The sequence below is a fragment of the Platalea leucorodia genome, assembly GCF_965183815.1.
Source record: "Platalea leucorodia genome assembly, chromosome: 12".
Classification (NCBI taxonomy): domain Eukaryota; kingdom Metazoa; phylum Chordata; class Aves; order Pelecaniformes; family Threskiornithidae; genus Platalea; species Platalea leucorodia.
The window spans coordinates 6,123,803-6,146,384 of NC_138834.1; the positions used below are offsets into that span (position 1 = coordinate 6,123,803).

The following is a 22,582-nucleotide window of genomic DNA, read 5'->3' on the forward strand; positions in this document are numbered from 1 at the left end:
TGCTGGGTGGAAAGCCGTGGAGGAGATGCAACAGCAATCGATGGTGTTTGCCTGCTGCTGCTGGAGGGGATGGAGTGGGGGAGTGATTTCAGAGATGGATTTGGCAGAGAGGAGTTGCTGCTCTTTGTGCCTGTGGTGATGGAGCTGTAATAACATATTGAACATGGCAACAGCCCTTGCTAAAGCTCCGTGACTTCACGTCCGTGCTTTGTGGAGCCTCATCTCTTAACAACACCCTCAGCATCAATAACAAGAGAGGAGCTGTCAAGTGCCAAAGGGCCTAGTTATAATCGCTCGCTAAAAACCTCCTTTCTTTTTGGACCCAAACCTGCTTTTTAAACATAAAAACTCTTTGGCTGTGTTTTAGGCAGAGAACATTCAGAGGGTTTTCTGGCTTGCTCCACCACGAAATACTCTGCAGCTTCGGGCTGCATGGGGGGCCGAGGGGCGACGGACACTGGTGTGCGTCAGTAATGCTGGCTGCACGCTCAGCAAGCGGAGAGGGGTTGTTTTAGGACAAGCTGACAGGCCCTTGGCTTGTTCTGCTGCTCTCGAAAAATGTAATTCTAATTCTTGGCACCTTTTTCCAGGAGGATAAGGAGCAAGAGCACAGCGGAGCCCGCTCCCTCTGCCCTTGGAAATGGGCTTTTACCCAGCGGCAGAGCTGGCTCAGGGTGGGAGCGATGTGCTCTGTCCTACCCCCAGTTTGGTGAATCGAAAGCAGAAATCAGTGGGGAAGAAGCAGCGCGGGATGAAATGACCTGAACCACCTCCTCGCAGTCCTGACCTAGATCTAGATACTCTTTGGTCATCTTAGTGCTTTGTCTGAACATCTTCTGCATATGCCAGTGTTCAGCCCAGCTTCTGCTCGCCTTCATCCCAGGCCAGGACTAGGGACCCCTTTAATCCTGCACCCAGTGTCTTTTCCTGTGGGATGCAGAGGAAGAGCGGGGCAGTGCCCAGCAGCAGAGGAGGAGGAGATGGACAGCAGATGTGGGGCTGCCCAGCACGGGGTGCATCCACCGCGTCCCAGGGGGCTCCCCCTGGGGCTGCAGAGCCCGCAGCACCCCGCTCCGGTGCACGCTGGCAGCGGGTTTCTCCACTGCCTGCCACGCCGAGCACTTTATCACCTCCTCTTGCCTGCATGGTAACGCGTCCTAGGCATGCCTTCGGACGACCTGCTCCGATTGCTGCCCTGACAAGGGACGTGGCTGATTTCTCTCCTCCCTGTGCTGTTCCCCAAGGAGCAGCAGTGATCGTTTCTGCCTTCTGATCTCCGCGTCGGATGCTGTCGTTCCTGTGGCTGCTTAAGGAAGAACCATTGCCTAGCGCAAATGAAGCTGTCCCACGTGGTTACGTGACCAAACCAAGCGCAGGCTTTTATTTCAGGCTGTTTTTCAGGTCTACGTTATTTTATCTCATGCCAGCCATCACAGGTATGACGTAGAGCAGATTGCCCCCAGCAGCGAATGTTTCTGCCTTGGCAGCAGGCGGAGTGGCAGATGTAAACACGGGAACATTACGGGCTTTCCAACACTGAAAGCTACTAAAGAATAGGCAGGTGTGTGTATATCGATATACAGCGTGCATTATATTAATGGCCTTCAGTATATTTGGAGAGGGATTTGTAAATTCATGCATCCATGAATGTTTCATGCGTATATACTTTTTGACAGGTTTTTAAGTAATTGAAAAGCCTACATTTTTTTTATATATATACACACACCTATATATATATATATATATGCTGCTTCATATACTTGTAAGCTGTTTTTTCAAAGGCTTCTTCTAGCTGTGCCGTTCAGTGATCCTGCCTTCAGCAGCCACACAGAGAAAGGCTTACAGTCTCGAGCAAAGCTAAATATTGATTTGAGTCAATCTGGGTGCACTTGGAGACATCGCTAGTGTTCATGAATACAGCATAATCGCTGATTGGAGTGGGGAAATTTCATCACAAAGGCCCCAAAAGGGAGGTTTATTATTGCTTTCTTCCAAATGCCTGAATTTTATTAGCTTCAGTCATTCTTGGCAGGGCAGTGGAATGGGATTTTATAGTTAGCAAAGGAAAAGTAAACACAGTAATCATTTCACAGCCCTGCGCCTGCCAAACCAAGATGGAAATTCCAGCCTTGGTGGGAAGCTGCTGCTTTGCTAACAGATAATAACAAATTCACTGTGGGCTTATTCTTGCTATGGGACCCGAGATGTTCGGGGTTTTTCTCTGTAACATCCTGGCCTGGAGAGGCAGGGGTGCTTCATGCTTTTATGCAGGAACAGCCTGGGCAGAGGTTTGCGGTTTGAGCACCTCCCACAGCCATTTGCAATTAGAAATGGCGCTTTTTTCCCTGAGCCTTTGGGAGCTGCTTTATCCTGTGCTCTTCTCTGTATTGGTCTTTCCTTGGTCGGTCTTGCTCTGATCGCAGAGCTGAGTGATGCTTGAGGAGTGTCACGCTTGAGATGCCGCAATGGTCCCTATGCCCTGAGACCATCTCGACCTGCTGAATGGGGAGAAAAAAAAAAAATTATGGCAAAAAAAAAAAATTCTCTGAATAAATCCAAAACTCTTACAAAAGGTTTGTTTTGCATGTTTTTCTGGGCTTGCCGAGGCAGAGGGCTGGGCTGATGGCTCACGTCTAGACCAGCACCCGCCTGCCTTTCCTGCTGCTGGGGGCCGGTATTTCCTCCCACCTTCCTGCCCCGCTGGCCGTGGGCATGGCGGCGGGGATGGCCGGCGCTGCTGCCCCCGGGGCTCAGGATGCGGCCTCCTGACGGAAAAGCAGGCGGAGCAGCGAAGGAAATGGCTACTCAAACAAGCGGCGATGTCGAGGCACCCCCTTCCACGTGTCTGCACAATTATTAGAACAATAAACCATTGAACGCAGCCGGCGGCTGGCTCTGATTGATGGCGCAGCTGATGGTTGCTTTGTACCACCCGTGCTCCCCTGTCAGCACGTATCCTGCGCGGCGGCCTGCCTCGCTCGGTGCTACGCCTGCCTCTTGCAATGCGGAGAGATGCCTGCAACAGCCGGGACCATGCCCTGTATCCCCGGGTGTTGTCGTAGCACCGCTGCGAGCGGGGTGGTGGCTGGTGCCTGTGTTTTATGTGTCCGGGGGGCTGCCAGGCTGCGAGTGGATGCCTCGGGCAGTGGAGGGCAGGTGGAGGCGTTGTCCCCGCTGTGTCCCATCCACGTGTTGGGGATGGTGCTTTGCAAGGTGCAGGGCCAGCACTGGCTTCAAGGGGAGACGCTAAAATGAAGGGGGAGTTAAACAGGCTTCGGTGGCGTCTCGGGGACAGATGAGGCCACTGAAAGCTTCATTAAAAGCCAAGACAAGCTGTTTCAAGGGAAGGGCTTTATTTCTCTCCCAAGCCTGTTCTTTATGTTGGTTAAAAATTTTTCAAAAGCATCTAAGCAGCTGTGAGCCTTGTTTCATGTTTAAACAAGTTTTCCAGTGCAGCCACCTCGAAATGGAAGTCGGATCGGCTTGGATCCCTGATGAAAAAGTTCCTTTTTCTTTTTTTTGTGTCTCAGCCAGTGATGTTCACAGGTCAGAGTCACCAGTGACCCGTCTGCTTCCAGGCCGCTCAGTTCAGATCTCATGTGCGTGTTTGAGTCTCACAAGACATGTGTGCGTGTGTACTGAGATGTTGTGATAGAAGTAAAGAGACTTTACTGATAAAAATTGAACTTTTGGGATCTTCCTAGATTTTGGGGGCAGGGGAAGTCTTTGGAGTATTGCCATTAAGTCCGGTTTTCTTGCAGTCTTAGAATTTCTGGTTTTTACAGATGAGAGGTATTTGATCTCCTGCTTTATATACCTGAGAGCACAGCTAGAATGAACCTATACATGAAGTGACCCTATAGACATTAGAGCAACGAAGCGGTGGCATGCGGTTGGCGAGAGGAGCTCGGTGGATTGCTGTAGGAGCAGTAACTTCTGTTTTTCGAGCTGCCACAGTTGGAAGAGGAGGTGCTGGGAGTGAGCAGGAGTTTGGTGCTGGGAGTCCCTAGGGGAGTTACTGGTGATCCTGGCTTGGTGCAGGGGCTCCTGCATGTAAGAGGTTTGGGTTGGTCCCACAAGCGCACCTTAGCCACTGCTGAAACCATCTTAGGTCTTGCTTCCGTTTCCTTTCTCCATCAGTCGAGCTCCTTCTCAGTAGGCAGCTCAACCTCCAGGGTTTGGGGAAAATAATTTGGGTGATGGTTGCGCAGGGAGAATGGAGAGAGGGAGTGCGAGCAGCCTTTAGGTATATCTTACTTGCGGCGGTGGTTAAATAGAGCTGTCATCATTCATTCCCTTCCCTCCCCTCCAAATGTGATGGCCCTTCAAGCCGACTTCCCGATGTTAATACCGTGTGCCGGTCCTGATTAACTCCCTGACAAATCCCCTCTCAACAGGGCCGCCCGGGTGCTGCCCTGAATGGACCCCCTTTGGATTTGCATGGCTGAGGAGTCCCTGCTCGCTCCTCTGCCTCCTTTCTCCTCCTTGGCAATAGGAGGAAATTTAAATGTTTCTGGAGAGCGACATTTCCATTTCAAAAGCTGTTCGCTCAAGTGTGTCTGGAGTGCGATTTCTCTCCCCCCCACTCCTCTCTGAATGGGAGCTTTAGAAGTCTCATTTCCTCTGCTTGATAACACCAGGCTGAGAAGAGCTTTTGTCTTTTCATTTCCCCTCAATTTTTTATTTTTAAATAAGTGAGGTTTTTTAGAAGCTGCTGTGGTGGATTTTCCTTCCCCCGTGTTTGTCCATGTGCTGGAGGATGCACCTGGTGTCACCCAGTGAAGGAGCTGCAGCTTCCTGGGGTGCAGGGCAGGACCTGCTCCCCGGCCGGGGGCTCGGGGGCTCCCGCTGCCCTTCCCTGCCCGGGCAGGCACCAACCTGGGAGCACCCTTTCTAGCGCCCCGCTACAGCTCCTGCAAGCAGAGGAGGAGGTTTGCTGGGCATATCCAAGCTGAGGAGCAACGCGTTGCTCTTCCCGGCCATCCCGAGCAGAGGCTTACGTGTCCCAGCGCCCGCGGACAGCAGTGGGTGTGGGTGGTGCTGAGCCTGGCTCAGGATCTGACCCTGTGTTTGCAACACAGGGCGCTGCAGTATCTTTAATCATGCTGACTTGTTGCCCACCTGCTTTTTGGCTGGTGAGGCTATGCCAGTTGGGGTGAAATTGTTTTTTTTTTAACGTGATGCGTAGTGGAGGGCAGATGCAAGCCAGTTGCCTGGCTCCCACCTCTGCGGGGCTAACGTGTGCTGGTGCGGGCAGTGTCACGCTTGTGCGATGGCATTCCTGCTGGTCACTTGAGTATTGTACTAGTGTAAAAGTAGGGAATTTTTTCTGCAGAGACCTTTTTTTATGAAAGACAAACTCCAGCATGCTTTTAAGTGTGGTATCTAGGGCTTGAGGGCTTTCTACCTTCTCGAGGACAAGCTGGGATTTGGCAGGGGCTATTCCAGCATACTCAAATCAGAGGGAACGCTCTGCTGGGATTAACATGGGCCTTAACGCTACATCCCTGCCCAGTTGCTGTGCTGGAAAGACTTGGACCGTGCTTTACTCTATGTGGCAGTTGAAAGAGGATGGGTAGTGTTGCAAAAAATTAAAAAAAAAAAAAGGAAAAAAAACAGTGAGAGGCTAAAACTTTCAAAGGCATGGAGTAAGTGTTACGTTCCCCTGAGGTTTGTCGGGTTGGGTGACGGGGTGCTTCCCGGGGTGCCGGAGGAGGTTTGGGGGTTGTGCACCGACTGCCTACACCCCTGGGCAGGGGACCCTCCTACTGAAAGAAACTCCCCGAGCAGCAGGCCTGGGGAGAAATGTGGAAGGGGAGGGTGACAGTTACGTGGGGAAACGTGTCACCACGTCCTGCATTTCCACGGAAGTCCGTGGCAATTATTCAGAGGTTCCTGTGAAAGCTGCCCGAAGTCAGCTGGTTCCAGGGGCGGCGAGGGTGGTGTGAGCCCCAGCGACCAGCTGCTTTGCTGGGTGGAGCGGCGGCCAGCTCTGCGATGAGCTCCCCCATTACCTTTAAAATCTGGTCCTGCGAAGCAGGGAGGTGCCAACCCTGCCGCCCTGGCCGAGCGCCAGAATTGGGCAATTAAAGATTTGCCTCCCTGCCTTCGCGCTTAATGTAATCAGAGGCGTTTTTCACAGTTTGCTCCTTTTTAAGAGACATCAAACAAGCACTCGCCTCCCTCATATTTTGTTTGCATGCCTCCCAAGCGTTTCGCTGAGCTCGGGGCAGCCCCCTCCTTTTGGCCTCCATAAATCCAAGAGGTGTCTTAGTCACTCGGGTCGCAGTTTTGAATATCCTGGTGCAGGATTTTGACGTGCTCTCAAGCCGATGGGTTATGTGCCTGGTGCCTTTTTCACACAACCTTTGCCTCCCACAGCGCTGTAATTTCGTGGTTGTTTTCCATCGCTGTAAGCCAGCGCTGTTCCTCAAAGAAGCGATTTTGCTCCTCAAACCGAGGCATCGATGCTTTCCTCCTCCTCTGGCCATAGAGTGAGCCAGGTCCCTGCCGTGGCGCAGGGGCAGGCTGCGGGCACGACGTGCCTGGCCGGCACTGCCACCATCGCCCTGTGCCTGGGCTGAGGCTGTGAGGGGCTCCTCTGCCGGCTCCTCTTCCAGCTTAGCAGAAGCCCTGCTAGTTTCAACAGATGGGTTTGGGTTTGCGAAGGGGAGATGGGGATTTGGGGCTGAGGTGATGTGTTGCAGGGACGATGATGCTCTTGGCAACACGTCGTTGGGCGCAACGTCCACACAGGTGAAATGATGCTCTGGGTGGCTGTTGGGTGGACAAATTATTAAAAGACCACTAAAGTTGCGAACAGAGTAGAAGAGCTTGCTGTTCCCTGACAACCTTAATTTGTTCTCCCCCTTGTTTGCTGAAAGCATCAGGACCCTGTCTTTGCTTTCCACGACCCTTCTGTTCAGTGCCCAGGACGGCCTCCATCTCGTGCCGAGCGGGTCGCTGGCTATTCTGCTTCATCCTTATCGTTTGGTGGGTGGTCTCAGGCGGTACCTGCTGTCCAAACCATGACTCCTGCAGTTATTCATGGCTCTTTTAGGGCACTTGTTGCTGCTGGCCCGGAGTGCTCCACACGTGCCAGGAAGGTGCATCCAGCTCAGCCCTTTCCTTTGCAGGAGTATGGGCAGAGCGCGGTGCTGCCCCGGAGCTCCCCAGGACCCCGTTCCACTTGCTTGCTCGGTTCAAAGTAATTTCCCCTAGGCAAGCACCAAAATGAGATTTTTATTAAATTTCTTTTTTTTTTTACTTGGACACTTTTTCAGAGTTAACAAAAGGCGGATCGCTGGCACAGAGCAGGCTTGCCAGATGTATCAACTGCGCCAAACATGCTCAAAGAAAAGGTTCCCAGAATCTTTCTGAACGTTGCAGAAAGACATATTTTCCTGTAAACTTGTTCTTGGAAGCAGCAGAGTTGTTTTGGCTGAAATTTACTATTTAGGAAAAAAAAAAAAAAAAAAAAAAAGCCTAAAAATGCCTGAAGCAAATATTCAGCATGGAAAATTTCAGTCCAGACAGTTAATGTTTTAACAAACTTAGGGTCAACAGAAAATCCAGCGATGCAGGATAGGCAATGTTGGGCAATTCTTAATGAGAGGTGGCGCGATTAGCTCCTCTTCGTAATGAGTAGATGGGTAGGTGAGAATTCATCACTCCTGCGAAGTCAGTAGGGAACGTATGTGTTCAATGCAATTATTATCCACTAATGGGGAAATGCAAGAAGGTAATGAAAGGCGCAACATCCATTTGTCGGTATAATGCCTTAGGCTTCGGTGGGAGTTTGCCTGAGTAAGGTTTTCCGGATTGGACCCGTTATTCTAGGCTATCTCTGAGTCTGTAAGCCATGTTTGCTGCCGCTTCTGTAATATCCTGCGATCTTGAGGTCCAGAGGCAACATCTGTTAAGGATAACACCGTGGAACGGCTTTTTTGAGCACAAGCAAGTTTTGCAAGACCAGATACTGGGCTTTGGTTAGTGCATTTAACTGTAATGCTCGCTGACGAGGTTTTACCACCCTCGTAAATCTGCTGGTGGGGGTGGGGAGGGAGGGTCAGCATTTGGTACTGGTTTTGCAATTAAATTGCTTCAAGCTGTTGAAACATTGGGGAAGTTTTTTGACCTACTTTCATGCAAGCTTAGAAATTGTTGGGATGTTTTCTGCCCTGGCTGCGTGGAATTCAGCTGGATTACAGGGGAAAGGAATTTCGTAGGCCTTCTCATAAAGTCACAGATTTATTTAAAAAAAAAAACATATAAAAAAATCAGCTTTGTCTTCAGACAGCTCCTTGGTCTCCAGCTTCATGAATTCCTATGATAGCACGTACTGGGCTGCATCCAGTGAAAGCGATCCCTGTTTTGCTCATCCCCTCCTGCCTGCATGGGCCATGGAGCGTAGGGACGGAGGAAGGAGGTGGGTGATGCCTTGGTCCCACGCGTGGCATCCCTCGGGTGCTCCGGTTAGTATTGCCCAGGAATGCCCGTGTGCTCCTGGCTGGTGAACAGCAGCATGGGTGCTCCCCCGAATCACGCTGTGTACACCAACACGCACATCTACATCCTCCCTTCGAGAGGCTGCGGGGACGCAGCCCAGCCAAGAGCCAGCAGTATTTAAGAATTAAAACCCCGTTTGAAGGGTTGGGCTGTTGAAAGAGCCATTAGCGCAGCAGATGGTCACGAACAAAAGAATTGCAATAACTCGATGTACTTTTCACTGCTCAGGCTCTCTGACTTCGTACTTGCGCGTCTCCCTGGGGAAACGAGACGTTAGTTTTCAGATGTCAGTTTTTGACTCCTCCGCCCGCCCCATCAGTGCTGTCTTCTTGGGGCTGCTGATATGCCAGAATGTGCTGGATGCTTTTCCAGTTAAAAAAAAAAAAAATTCCTTTGGTCTGTATTTGGCCCAATTAAGGCTTTTATATGCCTGGTTTTGCTGCAAAACTTGATGGATGGATGGAGATGTGAGGTGTTGGCTCTCCTGCTTGGTTTTCGTGCTGGGGTGTGTGGGAAAGCCCCGGGGCTCTGCGTCCGCTGGGGTGTGCGATGCTGCTCAGCCGTGGGTTCCTGGACGGGGAGGCCGAGCGGCTGGCTCTGCTGCGGAGCACGGCTCACGCAGACGGGGTTTGGGGAGCGTTGGTGGAGTTCAGCAGCGTTCACTGGCTCTGTGCTGCCACGAAAGGCTTGGGTGATGGAGGCATCCTCGCAGGCAGGCCGCCCCGCATGTGTCTGTCTTATCACAAGCCCACCCTTTGTTCATGTTTGGTTGGTTTTTTTTTTTTGTTTTGTGTTTTTTTTGGTTTTTTGTTTTTTGGTTTTTTTTTTTTTTTTTTTTTTTTTTTAGGGGCGGAATTTAATTTAAGCACAATTTGAGCAGCCCCAGCTCATTGCTTTGGCAATCTTCTCCAGCCCGCAAGGACGTGAGATGTGCGAGTGGGCAGGAATTGGAGATAACACCTCTTAATCCCTCCCGGTGCTGCAGCAGAAAACGCTGCTGCGGCCCATAATTAGAAAGTGAACAGACTGTGGAACAGGTGACGTTGGCATCCCCGAATCTCTGTCCTGGGCTTGGGGGACATCGCTAATGATCTGGTTTAGAAAGGCGGAGAGAGACCAGGACGTACTGAAGAGGATATATAGGGCAAACACCGTGGTGCCGTGCTAGAGATCCTGAGGGTCGTCCCAAGCAAGCGGCTCTGCTCGCTTGGTAGGCGCTTGTGCCCTGCAGGCACTGACTGTGGGTGTGGAGGCTTTGAAGCTCCACCGGTGTAGTCTTGAAGAGGCAGCCAGCATGGCCAGGGGATCAGAAGGGTCAAAATGCATTTTGCAGCGAGAGTTAGGGGCAGATGGAGCAGAGCTACCGCTTTGCCGGCTCCACAGGGTGGGAAGCAGCTGAGAAAAATCCCCCTTCACGGAGGCCGGGCTGCATCCAGCCATAGGTGCTGGGCTGAGACATGGCACAGACGCCTTTCTCCATCCCACCAACTCCCGCAAGCTCCCTGGGAGCATTGCGAGGTGGGTTGGTAATGCAAAATAAGGAGGAGGTGATGGTCTGGTGCAGGTTCTAGCGTGTCCTGGGACCAGGGTTGCGGTTCCCACTGTCTTTTCTCTTGTGGACCCGGGTGCCAGCGTGTCTGAAGGCAGGGACGTCGAATTTTCCCGGGGGCTTCCTCACTCTTCAAGGCATCGATGGGCAGTTGGCTGATGCTTTTCCTTTCTCCTCTTTCTCCCATGTCTTTTAAGGCACGGCCTAATAGCGTGTAGCAGGCTTGGTCCATTAACGTTATCTATGTTAGGAATAAAAGCTTGTAGAAGAAACCCACCCCCAAAGCCTGGCCTTGCTCTTTGATAGACTCCTCGGTGATAATTGTTTTCTTCAGTGCCAGCATCCCCTCTTGCTGCGGGAAGGTTTATGCAGCCTCTGCCCCCGGCTCGCCCACCCTTGTTATCATACAAATCGCATAATAATAAGGCCAGGGAAAACAGGAACTACAGTAGCTGTTAGCCGTGTATAAAAACAAATCACATGGAAACAGTATAATTACTGAGAAAATATCAACTTGAGTAATGCAGTAATTGTTTTCTTCCCTCCAGCAGATTTATTCCAGCTCTCCCAGCTCATGCTGGTTTCGAAGGCTGTGACTTCACGTTAATAAGAAGAATTTCACGTTTCACACTGCACTTTTTCAGAGCCTGGGTATGATACTAGCTGAAGCGGAGGAATATATTTTGAGTGGCTTCTCGAGAGTACCATGAAACAGAGCGCTAGTTAAAATATCTCTATCCATTAGAGTCCACCCCAGGCTCTGGGCTTCGCAAACTTCTTTTCAACCCATTTTTGTGATTTAGAAGAAGGGCCTCTTCATGCCGTGCGTAAATCTGGGAGCTCTGCTTTTTGGACTTCACTGCTGTATCGGCAAGATCTGTTTTTTCCCTTCAGTTTTGGTTTTTCCTTCCTCTTGCTGCTTGTCATTTCCCTGATTTAGAGAGGTGCTTGTGAAATGACAGTGACCAGTTATTGGAGGTCCAGGGACGTTGCCTCTCTCTATTGCTGTAATCATCTCCTAATAGGAGATGATGAGGGTTTTTGTGCTGTGACTTGCAGCTGTTCCCCTTACTCAGCTTTGCTGCTATTTTACTTCAGATTCTGCAAGGTAAAAAGATAAAAATGTATCAGAAACCAGGTTTCCAAAGGGTTTTGCGCCAAGTAGGAGTTTAAAGATGCCCTGTCTTGCATATTGACAGCTGTGAGATAGTATCTTTTGTTTCACATGCACAGAGAGAAGTCTTTCTCTCCTGCATTTTTGGCAGGTAGCTTGCTTCCCTTTAGGAAAACCTGCCCACCTACAAGCCACTGCCACTTCCCCTTCCCATGCCTTCATCTGAACAAAATTTTATGAACACATAATTTATCTTTTACTGCTTGTGGTTGTCGTGCTCCTCCTGGCTTGGAAAAAAAATAACCAAAACCACCAAAAAAAAACCAACAAAAGAAAAAAAACAGTTGTGGAGAACACAAAGCCTTCCGCTGCAGCAGACTGACCAATTTTGGTGTCTAATGCTGGGGAAGTAAAACAAGACAGGAACTGCTCTTTGGGATTTTCCAGAAACCTTTGATCTTCTAGTTTCTCTTCTGAACGGGTGCTGGGAACAACCAGCTTAGCTTTCTGGGGCCTCTGTGCTCTTCAGGCTGGATGAGCCCCACGCAGGACGGTGAGGAAGAGGTCTCAGGTTGCTCCTTTGCTTTCTGTCCCTTGATGGCAGCAGTGGGAAAGGCATTGATGCCTCCAGGCTGCACCCAGCAGTGGATCCTCCCTGGCTGGCTTGGTGTCTCCTTCAGCTAGAACAGGGTTTAGCAGGAGAGAGCAGGAGGAAGGCACCAGTGAAGGATGCTGGTGTCTTGGGACACGGCCACTTTGTTGGGAAACATCCTCTTTTGCCTCCCCTTGTTCCAGCTTTGCTGTGGATGACGTTGCCCATCCCTTTACGGAGGGGAATAGGGCAGAGCTCATCTCAGCGCAGCCCCACCAGGCAGGGACTGCCTTCGAAGCCAGGTCCCCTGAGGCTGTGCCAGGCTGTGGGTGCAGCCTCCCCAGGAGGGACCTCACCGTGCTTCATCCCCACCAGCAGCAGGGTGGAGGCTGCCCTGTGTGGTTCTGCTTCCCCATAAGCAGATGCTGTTGAGATGCTGAGCGGTGCCAAGGTGGCATCTGCATGCTCGCCGTGTTTGGCATGAGCTGCGACACGGCTGGTGAACAACCCAGAGCCATCATCCATGTGCCTTGCTAGTCGGAGGAGCACAGAGGGGTCCACGCCATCTCAGTGCCACTCAGCTCCATCACCCTTGCCCCCGCAGGAGGCCCATCCCAGGAAGAGGGTCAGTGGCTAGCCCTGGCTGCTCGCCGGTGGCCGTGAGTCAGCGGGGAGGGGAGGACGCTCAGCACCAGTTGGTGCAGAACAATGTCAGCTTTGTACGCGGGCACAGGGCTGCTGTAATGAAGGTAGCAAAGTTGTGTGAACTTCTTCACTTGTTCGCCTCGCCGCTTCCCTCCCCTCCCCAGCAGCTGCAGCGTGCGGGCTGCCCAGCCTGGCAGCCGTTTATGGTTACAAACCAAGCTGCAGCTCCTCTGCCTGCCCCCTTCAGGAAAAGAAATCCATCCACTCACTGAGCAAATGAATAAACAAACTTTTAATTAAGGTGTTGGGTAGCTACCAGAGAGGAGCATCCCGGGTCAGGGTAGGCTGCTGTTGTGCCATGATCCCCATCTGCGTGGCCGATGGCTATTAAACAGCTGCTTCATCCCAGGTGTGTTCATCAGTGGGGGTTGACCTCATCCAGGCATGCAACTTGTGTTTGCAGGAGATGGGCTCCTTCATTTGGAGCAGGAGAGGTGAAGGGTGGTGCGCAGGTGAGGCGTCGTGGCTCTGGGATGCTCTTGGGATACCAGTTCGTTGGGCTCAGCGAAGTCGTTGCTTTGCTGGAGGAGGAGCTGAGTGTTTTGATGTGTTTTCTCTGCCCCCAGCTCGTGGTCATTGGAGCTGCTCCCTGTAACGGCTGGGGAGGTTATGCTGATCTGTCCGGCCCTTCAATTTGAAGGGTCTTGTTGAGCTGAGAGCTTCTTTACCTGGAATTTAGAAAGCTGTTTGTCATCGGTTCAGTCTATTTTTATCTCAGCTGACCTTGCCTATCCCCATTCTGTCCATTTCTGCATGGATGTGTTTGACATCTGATGCTCAGAGCTCCCCCCAGAATTTAACGAGATGGAGGAGGACATCCATGAAGGAGGTGGGGGTCCTCTCTCCTCCCGGGAGAGCCCCTTCTTGTTTGGCATGGTTAATGCCGCTCTTGTCTCCAGCATGGCTATAGCTGTATCAGAGGAGGACATGTCTGTGGCTACCTCGTTTTTGTGGAGAAGATGTAGCCTTGAGCTGGCTGCTGTGATGTGAAGTGGTGGTGCTGCCAGGAGCTCCTGAATATGGATGGGTTTATTGATCCTGTAGGAATGTGGGTAGCATTGAAGGTGGTGGGAGCCTCCGAGGCTTTGGTATAGGAAGAGCTGCCGTCACATCCGCAGAAGACTAAGTTGGTGCTCTCTGGAGATGCTGGAGGTTGTGGAGCCCTGCGGTGATGTGATCTGGCAGCTGGTACTGCTTAGCCTAGCAGGTTTTTTGAGGGGTGTGTGTGTCTCGGAGGGCCAGGAAGCTATGGCAGCTGCCGTGGGAGGATGAGAGGAGGATCCAAAGTCTCCTGGGAAGGAGCTGACCTGGTTGTTTTGTGCTCCTCAGGATCGTGGCCTACCTGGCAAACTGGAGCCCGTGTCGCCTGTGAGCCCTGCTCACCCTGACGCCGAGCTGGACCTGCTGCCGGCCCGGCTGTCGAAGGAGGAGCTCATACAGAACATGGACCGCGTGGATCGTGAGATCACCATGGTGGAGCAGCAGATCTCCAAGCTGAAGAAGAAGCAGGTAAGAGGCTGTGGTCTGGAGGGGAGCACGCATCCTCACTTCTGCGTGCTGCCTTATGCCCCATCCTTACCCATGCACATCCGCAGACGGGAAGTGGCAGTGCCAGTGCTGCCAGGATGGTCTGTGTCCGTGCTCCCTGTCATGACATGGGGCAGTTGCTGCTGTGCCAGCAGGCTGGAGCTGGTAGTTGCAAGATGAGGGAGCTTTGGAACCCTGGTTTGTGGGCTCTTTTGCATGCTAGAGTACCTTAAAGGGAGAAAAATCTGTCCTCAGTGATTTGCCCATGGTCATGCAAGCAGTCAGTGGCAGAGCTGGAAACTCAGCCTGGGTTGCCTGAGTCGCCCGTACAGCCCAGCGTTAGCACAAGGTCTTTTCTTTTTCCTTCCCAGCAATTGCTTCTCCCCGGTGCTGTTGCTGCCACTATTGTAGTACTGGGCTGTTGAAAACATTGCTGCGGTGTCCTAAGGGCCCTTGCTCTGCATCCAGCCCCCTTCTCCGGGGCTTTGCAGCCGTGAGCAGTGTCTGGTCCAGCTCCGGTCAGGGCTGTGCCTGCGCCAGGGATTTGAATCTGATCTTCTCGGTTAGTGCTTTACCCCTTTACCCCTGCACAAGAGCACTCCCCACCAGAAGGATTGCTTGCTTGATGTTGCCATGTATACAATTACCATAAACCCATTAAGAGATTAATATGACAAAACCTTGGGAGACATCTGAAAAAAACCACAGACTTAAAGGCTTTCACTTCCTAAAGCAAATCACTTCTCTCTGCCTTTCTCTTACCGGTTGTTTTATTTCGTTTGCTTGGGGCCAGTTTCTAAACTCCCTGATGGCTGCTAATCCCAAACTGCCCGAGAGGAGCGACCTCTCCTGAGGGATGTGGAGCAGGAATTTGAGAACAGAGCAAAACCTCTAGTTGGGCTGTCGGACGGGGCCAGTGCTCCTTGAGGATGAGCATGCAGTTGACCTTCCTCCCCGTCAGATCTATGTTTTCCCATACCAGATACTATCCCTTTTTTTCCTGCAAGACAGCGCAGGATGTTTTGGTTTTGTTTTCAAACAATATGGTTTAATTAACGTGAAGGACTTCTTTTTTGGTGTTGCTTCTTATCTGCTGAGGTATCTGAGTGCTTAGGGAGAGGGAGCCAAGAAGGGACAGAAGCAGCTGTGCTGAGGGTGCGAGGAAGCAGCCCTGTGTGCTGGCTCGCAGGGGCCAAAGGAACATCTGGAGCAATGGAAACCACTGGGGTTCCTCTTGTTGGGTTTGGTGGGAGCTGGATGAAGCCAGCCCTTCCCCTCTCCCTCCTTAGGAAGCTCAGACAAAATGTTGGTGTCCTCTCACACCTGGCAGTCTAGCTGCTGGTCCGTGTTTTTAACTCACGTTTGAGGAAGGAGATGTAAAACGTGGTCATTTCCCACTCTGGAGAGGGGCTTCCAGAGCAGGATGCGTGCCCGGCACAGCGGTGATGGTCCCGCTCACGGCAGCCGGGAAGACTGACAACTCTGCCGATCCCCTGCCTGACTTTTTTCAGAGATGCTGAGGAGCTGCTATTGAAGCTGACGGGAGCAGCATATGCTCCTTGCCGTTAAAATCAAGCTGTCCTTCCGTAAGGAAATGGGTTTTTTATTGTTGGCTGCTTGGTTGCTTTATGTCTTCCCTCTGAACGAATTTTACGATTCTTCCTCCCCACAAAAATGCTCTGCTGAGTGGGGAAGAAGGTGAAAGTGGCTGTTGGCAGTAAAAGCATCCCTTCCCCTCCTTTTTTTCCTTTTTTTTTTTTTCTTTTTTCGGCACCTGGTGGCAAAATCATTTGGTAGCAAATCCCGCCCCCCCCCACATGGCCTCCTTTCCCCTCCGGCAGGATCCTTCCCCAGCCCGGTCCTCCAGCAGAGCTGGCACATCTGGAAGGAAGCATTTTTGGAGGGGGGGTCTTGTCTGAGATGCTCCGGGAACGTTTTGTCCATCTGTGCATCTGAGCTGTCAGCGCAGGAGAAAGATGAGCGAGGGAAAGCAATCAGCCTGAAACAGATACCGCTCCTGCAGGAACGAGCAGCAGAGCAGGGGAGAAATTGTACGCAGTCGGAATATCCTAATGCTTTTCCCCTCTGTCTTTGGGAGGCCTTCTCAGGGTAATTAAATACATTTGTATGGAAAGGCTGTGCAAAAAAAATCCCAACCAACCCCAATCCACCATCTCTCTTTTTTTGGTTGTCTCAGAAAAGGCAAGGAAGGCTCTGCCTGGACTTTGCAAGAAGCAAACGTCTTCAGCAAGCTGAGAAACCTTCCCCAAACCCTGTGCACCCCTGGCAGAAGGCCACCTCCACCAGCCGTCCCCCGCTCATTCATGCGCCATATGCGCTTAAATCTCTCTCCGAGTCCTCTCTCCCCCTCTTCCTGACAGGGAAGGATAATCCTTATGCATTTATTCCTGGCAGCGGTACCGGGGATCTGAAGGAGAAATAAACTGCTGGGCTGTTCTCCGCAGTGGTGCCTGAGCCTCCCTGGGCGCCGAGCTCGGCGAAGGGCTCTCCGGGAGTACAACACTCCCACCTGGTGATGGAGGTGGAGCTGGCTGGGTGGAAGAGCTCCAGGGTTTCCCCTTCCATCTATCTCCTGTCTCAGTTTCCTCTGTTCTCCCCTCAGCTCTTTGAAAGTGGTTTTCGGAGATGTCCTGTGGCTGGAAGCCCTCTCCTCTCCCCTGGGCAGGTGAAGCATCCTGGTACCCAGGTGATGGCTGTGTAACACAAGGCAGCTGGGTGCGTGTGTGAGGACCTTGGCTTAGTCAGGCAGGTCCCTCCAGCACAGGGGCTGGTCTGTGCGGGGATGGGGTCCTCCTGAAATGTCACCCACCTTTCTGCCAGCGCTGCAGGCTCCGACGGCCCCTCCGCAGCGTGTAGTCCAGCCCAAGGAACTCTCACCTGGAGAGGGCACCTCCTTCACTGGAAATGGGTTGGCCTGTGGATGCTGTAGGAGCCAGGGCTGTGGCTAACGATAGTGCCTGGCATCCCTTCAGCATCACTGCACTGGCTTTCACTGGGGAGAGGAGGGGGCTTTCAGGCAGCTGCTGCTGGGAGTGGGGAGGGAGAGAGTGTAGAGCCGTCAAGAGTCAGCTCTCAGCCCGCTTCTCTCCCTGTAAAGGTCACAGTCCCAGCCTAGCTTTTGTGGCAGACCTTTAAGAAATCCATTTTGTCCGTGTCTGGGAACCCTGACCTATTTTGCTTTGCCATTTCCCACAGCTCCCAGGGATAGCTGTCGCGTGCTGAACCTGCTGTGGTCAGGTGCGCTGCCTGCAGACCCTGCCCGCATCCTTACCTCTAGCATCTGGCCCTTTAATAACCGTACAGTGTTACGCCACAGAGTAGAGTTTAATTCTCTACTATATTTCAGCTATAATTAGATTTTTATTTTTCTTTTAACGAGCTGCTTTTAATGAGCCTCCACTTACTGGCAAACTTTCATTTCCTGATACGCCATCAAATCCTCTTGTCTGAGCTCACTTACAACACACCCAACTGCTTTGCAGAATTTTTGTGGGTTTCCAGAACAACATAGCCAAATTTCTGACAGTGGTTTTTTTTTTTTTTTAACCCAGATATTTTCCCCAAGAGAAGTAGAGGATTTGACTGATGCCTTTTGTGGCTCGCTCTTTGGAGTTTTTGGAGCTTACCACATGAGAGCGAGGGTGTGTGATGGGGTGCCTTGGCTGATCCGAGGACACCGAGCAAGAGCAGGCAGGTGCCTGGAAGCGCTGCTTCTGCGCTGGGGCTGATGCTGAGAACTGCTTTGCAGCCTGTGGTTTCAGCCGTGGCTTCTCGAAGAGCTCTTGTCCCCTTGGCAAGGCACTGTGATTTGGGCCACCTGAGAAACAGCCGTGGTTAAGAAGAGAAGGGAGCTTTCAGGCTGTTGCACGCGTGGTCGGAGCCTTCAGCGTGTGCCGCGGTGGTGCGGCTCTTTGCGGGTAGGAAGGGATGGATCCCCGTGGTGCTCGGGATGGTTCACCCCCTTCCCGGGTGCAGATGGTCCAAGCTGGCTGTTTTCTGGCCGTCCTCATGCGTGGCTGGAGTATCCCCTAGGTTAAGATCCTGACATGGGCACGCTGATGCCAATGTACGGAGCCCGGGCTGTCCTGCCTCTGCCAGAGCCTGCTCGCCAGCCGGCACAGTGCTCAGCTGCCTGGCTGGCAATGGTGGCTTTTTCTGGCTCTATCTTGGTGTTCCCTATGCTGCTGCTTTTCCCTGTATGGAAAAGATGTCCACCTTTGGGGAGGAGGAGGATCAGTGGAGTCCACAGCACAGGGTTGCTTCATCTGTTGAAACACATTTAATTTAAGGGGTGTGAGTTATCTCAGACTGGCCATTAGGTGATTAGGTGTTTTCTTGGACTGCACCCTATGGCCCAAGCGTTGCTAAAGGTACCATCAGTGGAAGCGGGGATGATCTGAAGGAGGAATTAGGTGCCCGCCTTCTTCTTGGACTGCCAGACACCGCTGTCTGTGGGAGGACGGTGGTGCGCTCGCCGCTGGTGCAAGCCAATTGCTCTTAGTCCCAGGTGCATTTTCTTCCTAGCACGAGACTCGCTTGATTTTCCCCTTGCTTCAACAGAGGATGCTTGAGCTGCAGGGAAAAAAAAAAACCAAAGATTTGGAGTTTCAGAGCTAAGCAGTGGAAAAAACCATAGGCGTTTTTTGACAACCGCTCCCTCTCCCGTGCCTGTGCTGCCCCGCAGCTGCCGCGCGCGGTGTGTGCTCTGCCTCCTCGAAGGGAGCTGGTGGCCTCAGGAGGAGCCTGGAGGAATCTGTTATTTCCTCTTTTGGCTGAGCAGTTCCTCAAACTTACTGTCAGGGCCCAGATGTCTCCTCCTGCCTCGCACTCTCTCTCGTCGGGAGAGCGGGAGGCGCAGGTCGTACGTCAGATACGCCCGCTGGCTGTGGTGATATTCAGAAGTGCTTTCTTAGATCTGCTACTTTATAATTATAAGTTTACCATGGCCTGAGCAGCTCGCAGATGGGTAGGAACGCATTAAAAGATTAGTGATCTCTAAAGGTGCGTATGTGGATGTGCTCCCTTCTGTATTCCATCTCCCAAGGGAGTAGTTGGCGTTCAAGCCAGCTTGGGGCTGGGTGCGTTTTACGGCATGTGTGGTAGGGACGTGGTGGACATGCTCATGGGGCAGCTCTTGGGCTCCTGCATGGTTCTGCTGTGAGTGGGAGCGAAGCTTGGGATGAGACATAAGCCTGGGTTGTGTTGTCCCAGCACAGGCAGACATTTGGTGCTGGAGGGGATGGCGCGGTGTGTTTTTGCATGCAGCTGCTGCACCTCAAAGCCTAGATACCATGAAATGTGGAGCTGTGGCAATGCAGAAAAGACAGTAAGAAAGCAGAAGAGTCAACAAAACGAGCTTTTCGGCACTGTTGTCTCTGAGAGCAGGTCACCCGGGTGATGGCTGTCCACCCCTACTGGGCTTTCTCTAGTGGGAGCCTGGACTGACTTGGTGGTTTCTGCTCAGGACAGCTTTCTGTTCACCAAAGGGTACCTTGGTGGCCAGTGTCTGAGCACAGGGAGTCCTGTAGCTGTTGTTTTCCCTCTTGAGCACTTTGCATCTCTCACCTTGGCCGGGGGGGGGGGCTGCCACATGTCCCATTAGGCCAACTCTGACCAGAGACGTCAGGATTTGTGGTGTTACTGCCTGCTCTGCCGTACTTACTGGCTCATCTGGCTGCACGGTGCAGGGGTGGATGGTGCACAAGTCATTTCATCGAGAACAGTCATCCCGAGGAATCTACCCCAACCACAGCATCGTAAGATAAAGCTGAAGGTGGAGAGCAGCCTTGCTGCTCACCCCTTGCTCCTCCACCGCTCCCTGCAGCACGGCAGCAGCTCCAGAGGCAGGTAGCAGCAGGGAACCAGGCTGGAGCTGCAGTTCCCTTTAAGGGTTTCCAGTAAAATCATTATTTCCAGCCTCGAGTCCTCCCCAGGAGGCTTGTTCAAGGCAGGTCCTCATCCTCCATGCCTAAAAAGCACCAACCCACCAGCACGGGGCCGGGTGCCTGGGGCAGGACAGCGTTGTGCTTGCGTGGCAGGGGATGTTACGCAGCTCTCCTCCCTCTCCCCGTCCCTCCGCGGCCCGAGCCTGCCTGTGTCTCGCAGGAAGCCTTCTGCCATGGCGGTTTCTGCCTGGGTCGCGGCACCGCGGAGAGTCTCGTGTGGACGGGGACGGCTGCGTTTCTCGCTGTGACTCACCCTCCTCCTCCCCCCTCTCCTTCCACAGCAACAGTTGGAGGAAGAAGCAGCCAAACCACCAGAGCCTGAAAAACCCATCTCTCCCCCTCCTATCGAGTCCAAACATCGCAGCTTGGTGCAGATCATCTACGACGAGAACAGGGTGAGTCTGGAAACGATGGAAGTACAAACGTGCGATCGTGCTGTGTCACCCTGGCCAGGGCTGGGGAGGTTGGTAAGGGGTAGGTGGGGGATTCTCCTGGGGCAGAGGCCGTGGGAGGTGGATAGATGGAGCCCTATTGGGGGTGGTGACGACAGAGGGCTGAGCCGTGAGGAACTCACTCTGCCATGTGGATTGAGCACAAATGTCTTCTGAAGAACCTGCTGGGGGGGGGGGGGGGGGGTGTCCTGCCATCAGCCTTAGATTTGAAGCATTCAGGAGATGCTCCAGAGCCCCCTCTGTTAAATAGCTTGTTTCATCCTCTCCCCCAGGAGTGAACCTGGTCGAAAACTGCCTCAAAGGATGGGCTTTGGCGTGGTGGGGTGGGCTGCAGGGATGGAGGGGGACATCCGTGATGCTCCAATACTGGCAGGCCAGCTACGAGCTCTCCTGGCTGCCCCTGCGCCCCCAGGCTGGAGCAGAAAGGACATGGATGCAGCCATGGCTGGATTTGTGGGTAGTTGATGCTGTAAATAGCATTAGCAAAGGTCAGGCTGGCATCCCTGGCTCTGGATCTCTGCCTTGACCGCTCATTTGTTGCACTCAGCCATTGCCTGTAATAGCAGCCTGAGGAGACATGAATTTTGCTGTGTGCTTCGGAGCGATGCTAGGAAATTGGGCCCTTTGGTAGATAATCAAGCATATTCATTTTCATTTAGGTGGTGGATAAAAAGGATGATTTTGCATAAAAGGAAAACTACCAGTCGCTAATTATTTTGAATTGCGAGGCCTGCGATTTCACTGGGAGCTGCAGAAATCCAGGTGCCCGACTCCTAAAAAGAAAAAAAAAAAATCGCATACCCTGCGCTCCCAGGCAATGCAATTTTTCTGGTTTTCCTTTTTCCATCTGCTTCTCTCCCTGAGCAATAGGAAACCCGGCGCTGGCACAGGCTGTTGTGCGAGTGGGTGAAGACTGAGGTCAATGTGTTTGAGCATTTAATGCATTAGCAAGCGCCGGCTGGTGATAGCTTTACAGACACGGGGCTTTGTGGGCAGGTGCCGAGTGTCCTCAAAGCCGTTCCCCCCGTGGCCCCACCAAGTGCCCTCTCCAGGGGTCTTGAGCTAGATGGGTTATGCCTCCTGTGCAAGGGGTTAGGCTCAAAAAAAGGAGGTCTCAAACATTTTTATTCCTGTTGCCTTGAGCTCCATCCTTCTTGGACATTCTTGTGTACCTGGACCATGTTACGAGGGGAAGAAACGGGTGATGGTGCTGAGGCAGGAAGGAAAGGTGATCTTCAACCATTGCTTCCGCAACGGCCTACGTCGTAGCAGTCCCCATTAGCTGGACCTGGCTCAGGGCTGAGTGTCCTGCCAGACCCTTCTCCTGCTTTGTCACCTCTTGTCTCTGCCCACGCGGAGACCTTTTGTCACCTCTTGTCTCTGACCCAGCAGCAGGGCCACCCTTTCCCTCCTGTCTCCCTGAGCCTCCCATCACCTCCTCCACAGCAGACACGGTCTGCTCTTGAAGCCTCTGCCACGGCTCGGGACAGTCCCTCGGGGTTGCTGCCCTGTCCCATGGGTGGTGGCAAGGAGTGAGGAGAGCAGGCGTGGAGTTCTACATTTCTCCTTGAAAGTGCGCGGCCATAATACCTGGGACGCTGTCGCATACGGTGCTCAGAGCTGGTGGCATCCGTTTGTCAGCGTGTCTGACTTTGTTCCAAGTTACGCTGGTCCTCGAAGCCAGGCTGCTACCAGGAGTGTTTTGCTATTAACCTTCGCGATAGGGTGCTCTTGTTCCAGGTGGGTGCTCAGCAAGCGAAGGTCACGTCTGACACCAAATGTCTGCATAATTTCAAATCTGGCTCCGCGTTCGTGTCTGCATGATCCCTGGGATGGGGTAAATGATGATTCTTTCCCTGTTCATGTAAAGTCCCCTTGCGAGTAGCGTGTAAGCAAGCCCGTCTGCGGGTAGGAGACTCAAACCAAGCAGCCCTTCCCTTTTGCTTGATAGAAACCATAGTAGGCTGGAGGGAAGTTCCTCCTTTGAAGAAGACATGATCTGTTCATGGGCAATGGAGAGTTGACTGAGCCTTGCTGGCTGATTGTAATGGCTGAGGCCGGGTGATGGAAGGACTCTTTTAGGGGCGATGCTGAGCTGCGGGCTGCAAGGGGAAGGGTGTGCTGAGCCTTGTCAACAGCATTGCCTTTGTTGTGGCTCCAGTAGCAAAG

The 22,582-nt window shown here is 52.5% G+C and overlaps 1 protein-coding gene across 4 annotated transcripts in view; it reads left to right on the top strand.

Annotated features, from left to right (window-relative positions):
• Positions 1–22,582, top strand: part of NCOR2 (nuclear receptor corepressor 2) — a 257,131-nt gene that overhangs the window by 109,147 nt on the left and 125,402 nt on the right. For all 4 annotated transcript variants that reach the window (XM_082324898.1, XM_082324899.1, XM_082324900.1 and 1 more), the window contains exons 5-6: positions 13,798–13,977; positions 20,243–20,356. In XM_082324898.1, coding sequence (XP_082181024.1) covers positions 13,798–13,977; positions 20,243–20,356 — 294 coding nt within the window. The remainder of the gene's footprint in view (positions 1–13,797; positions 13,978–20,242; positions 20,357–22,582) is intronic.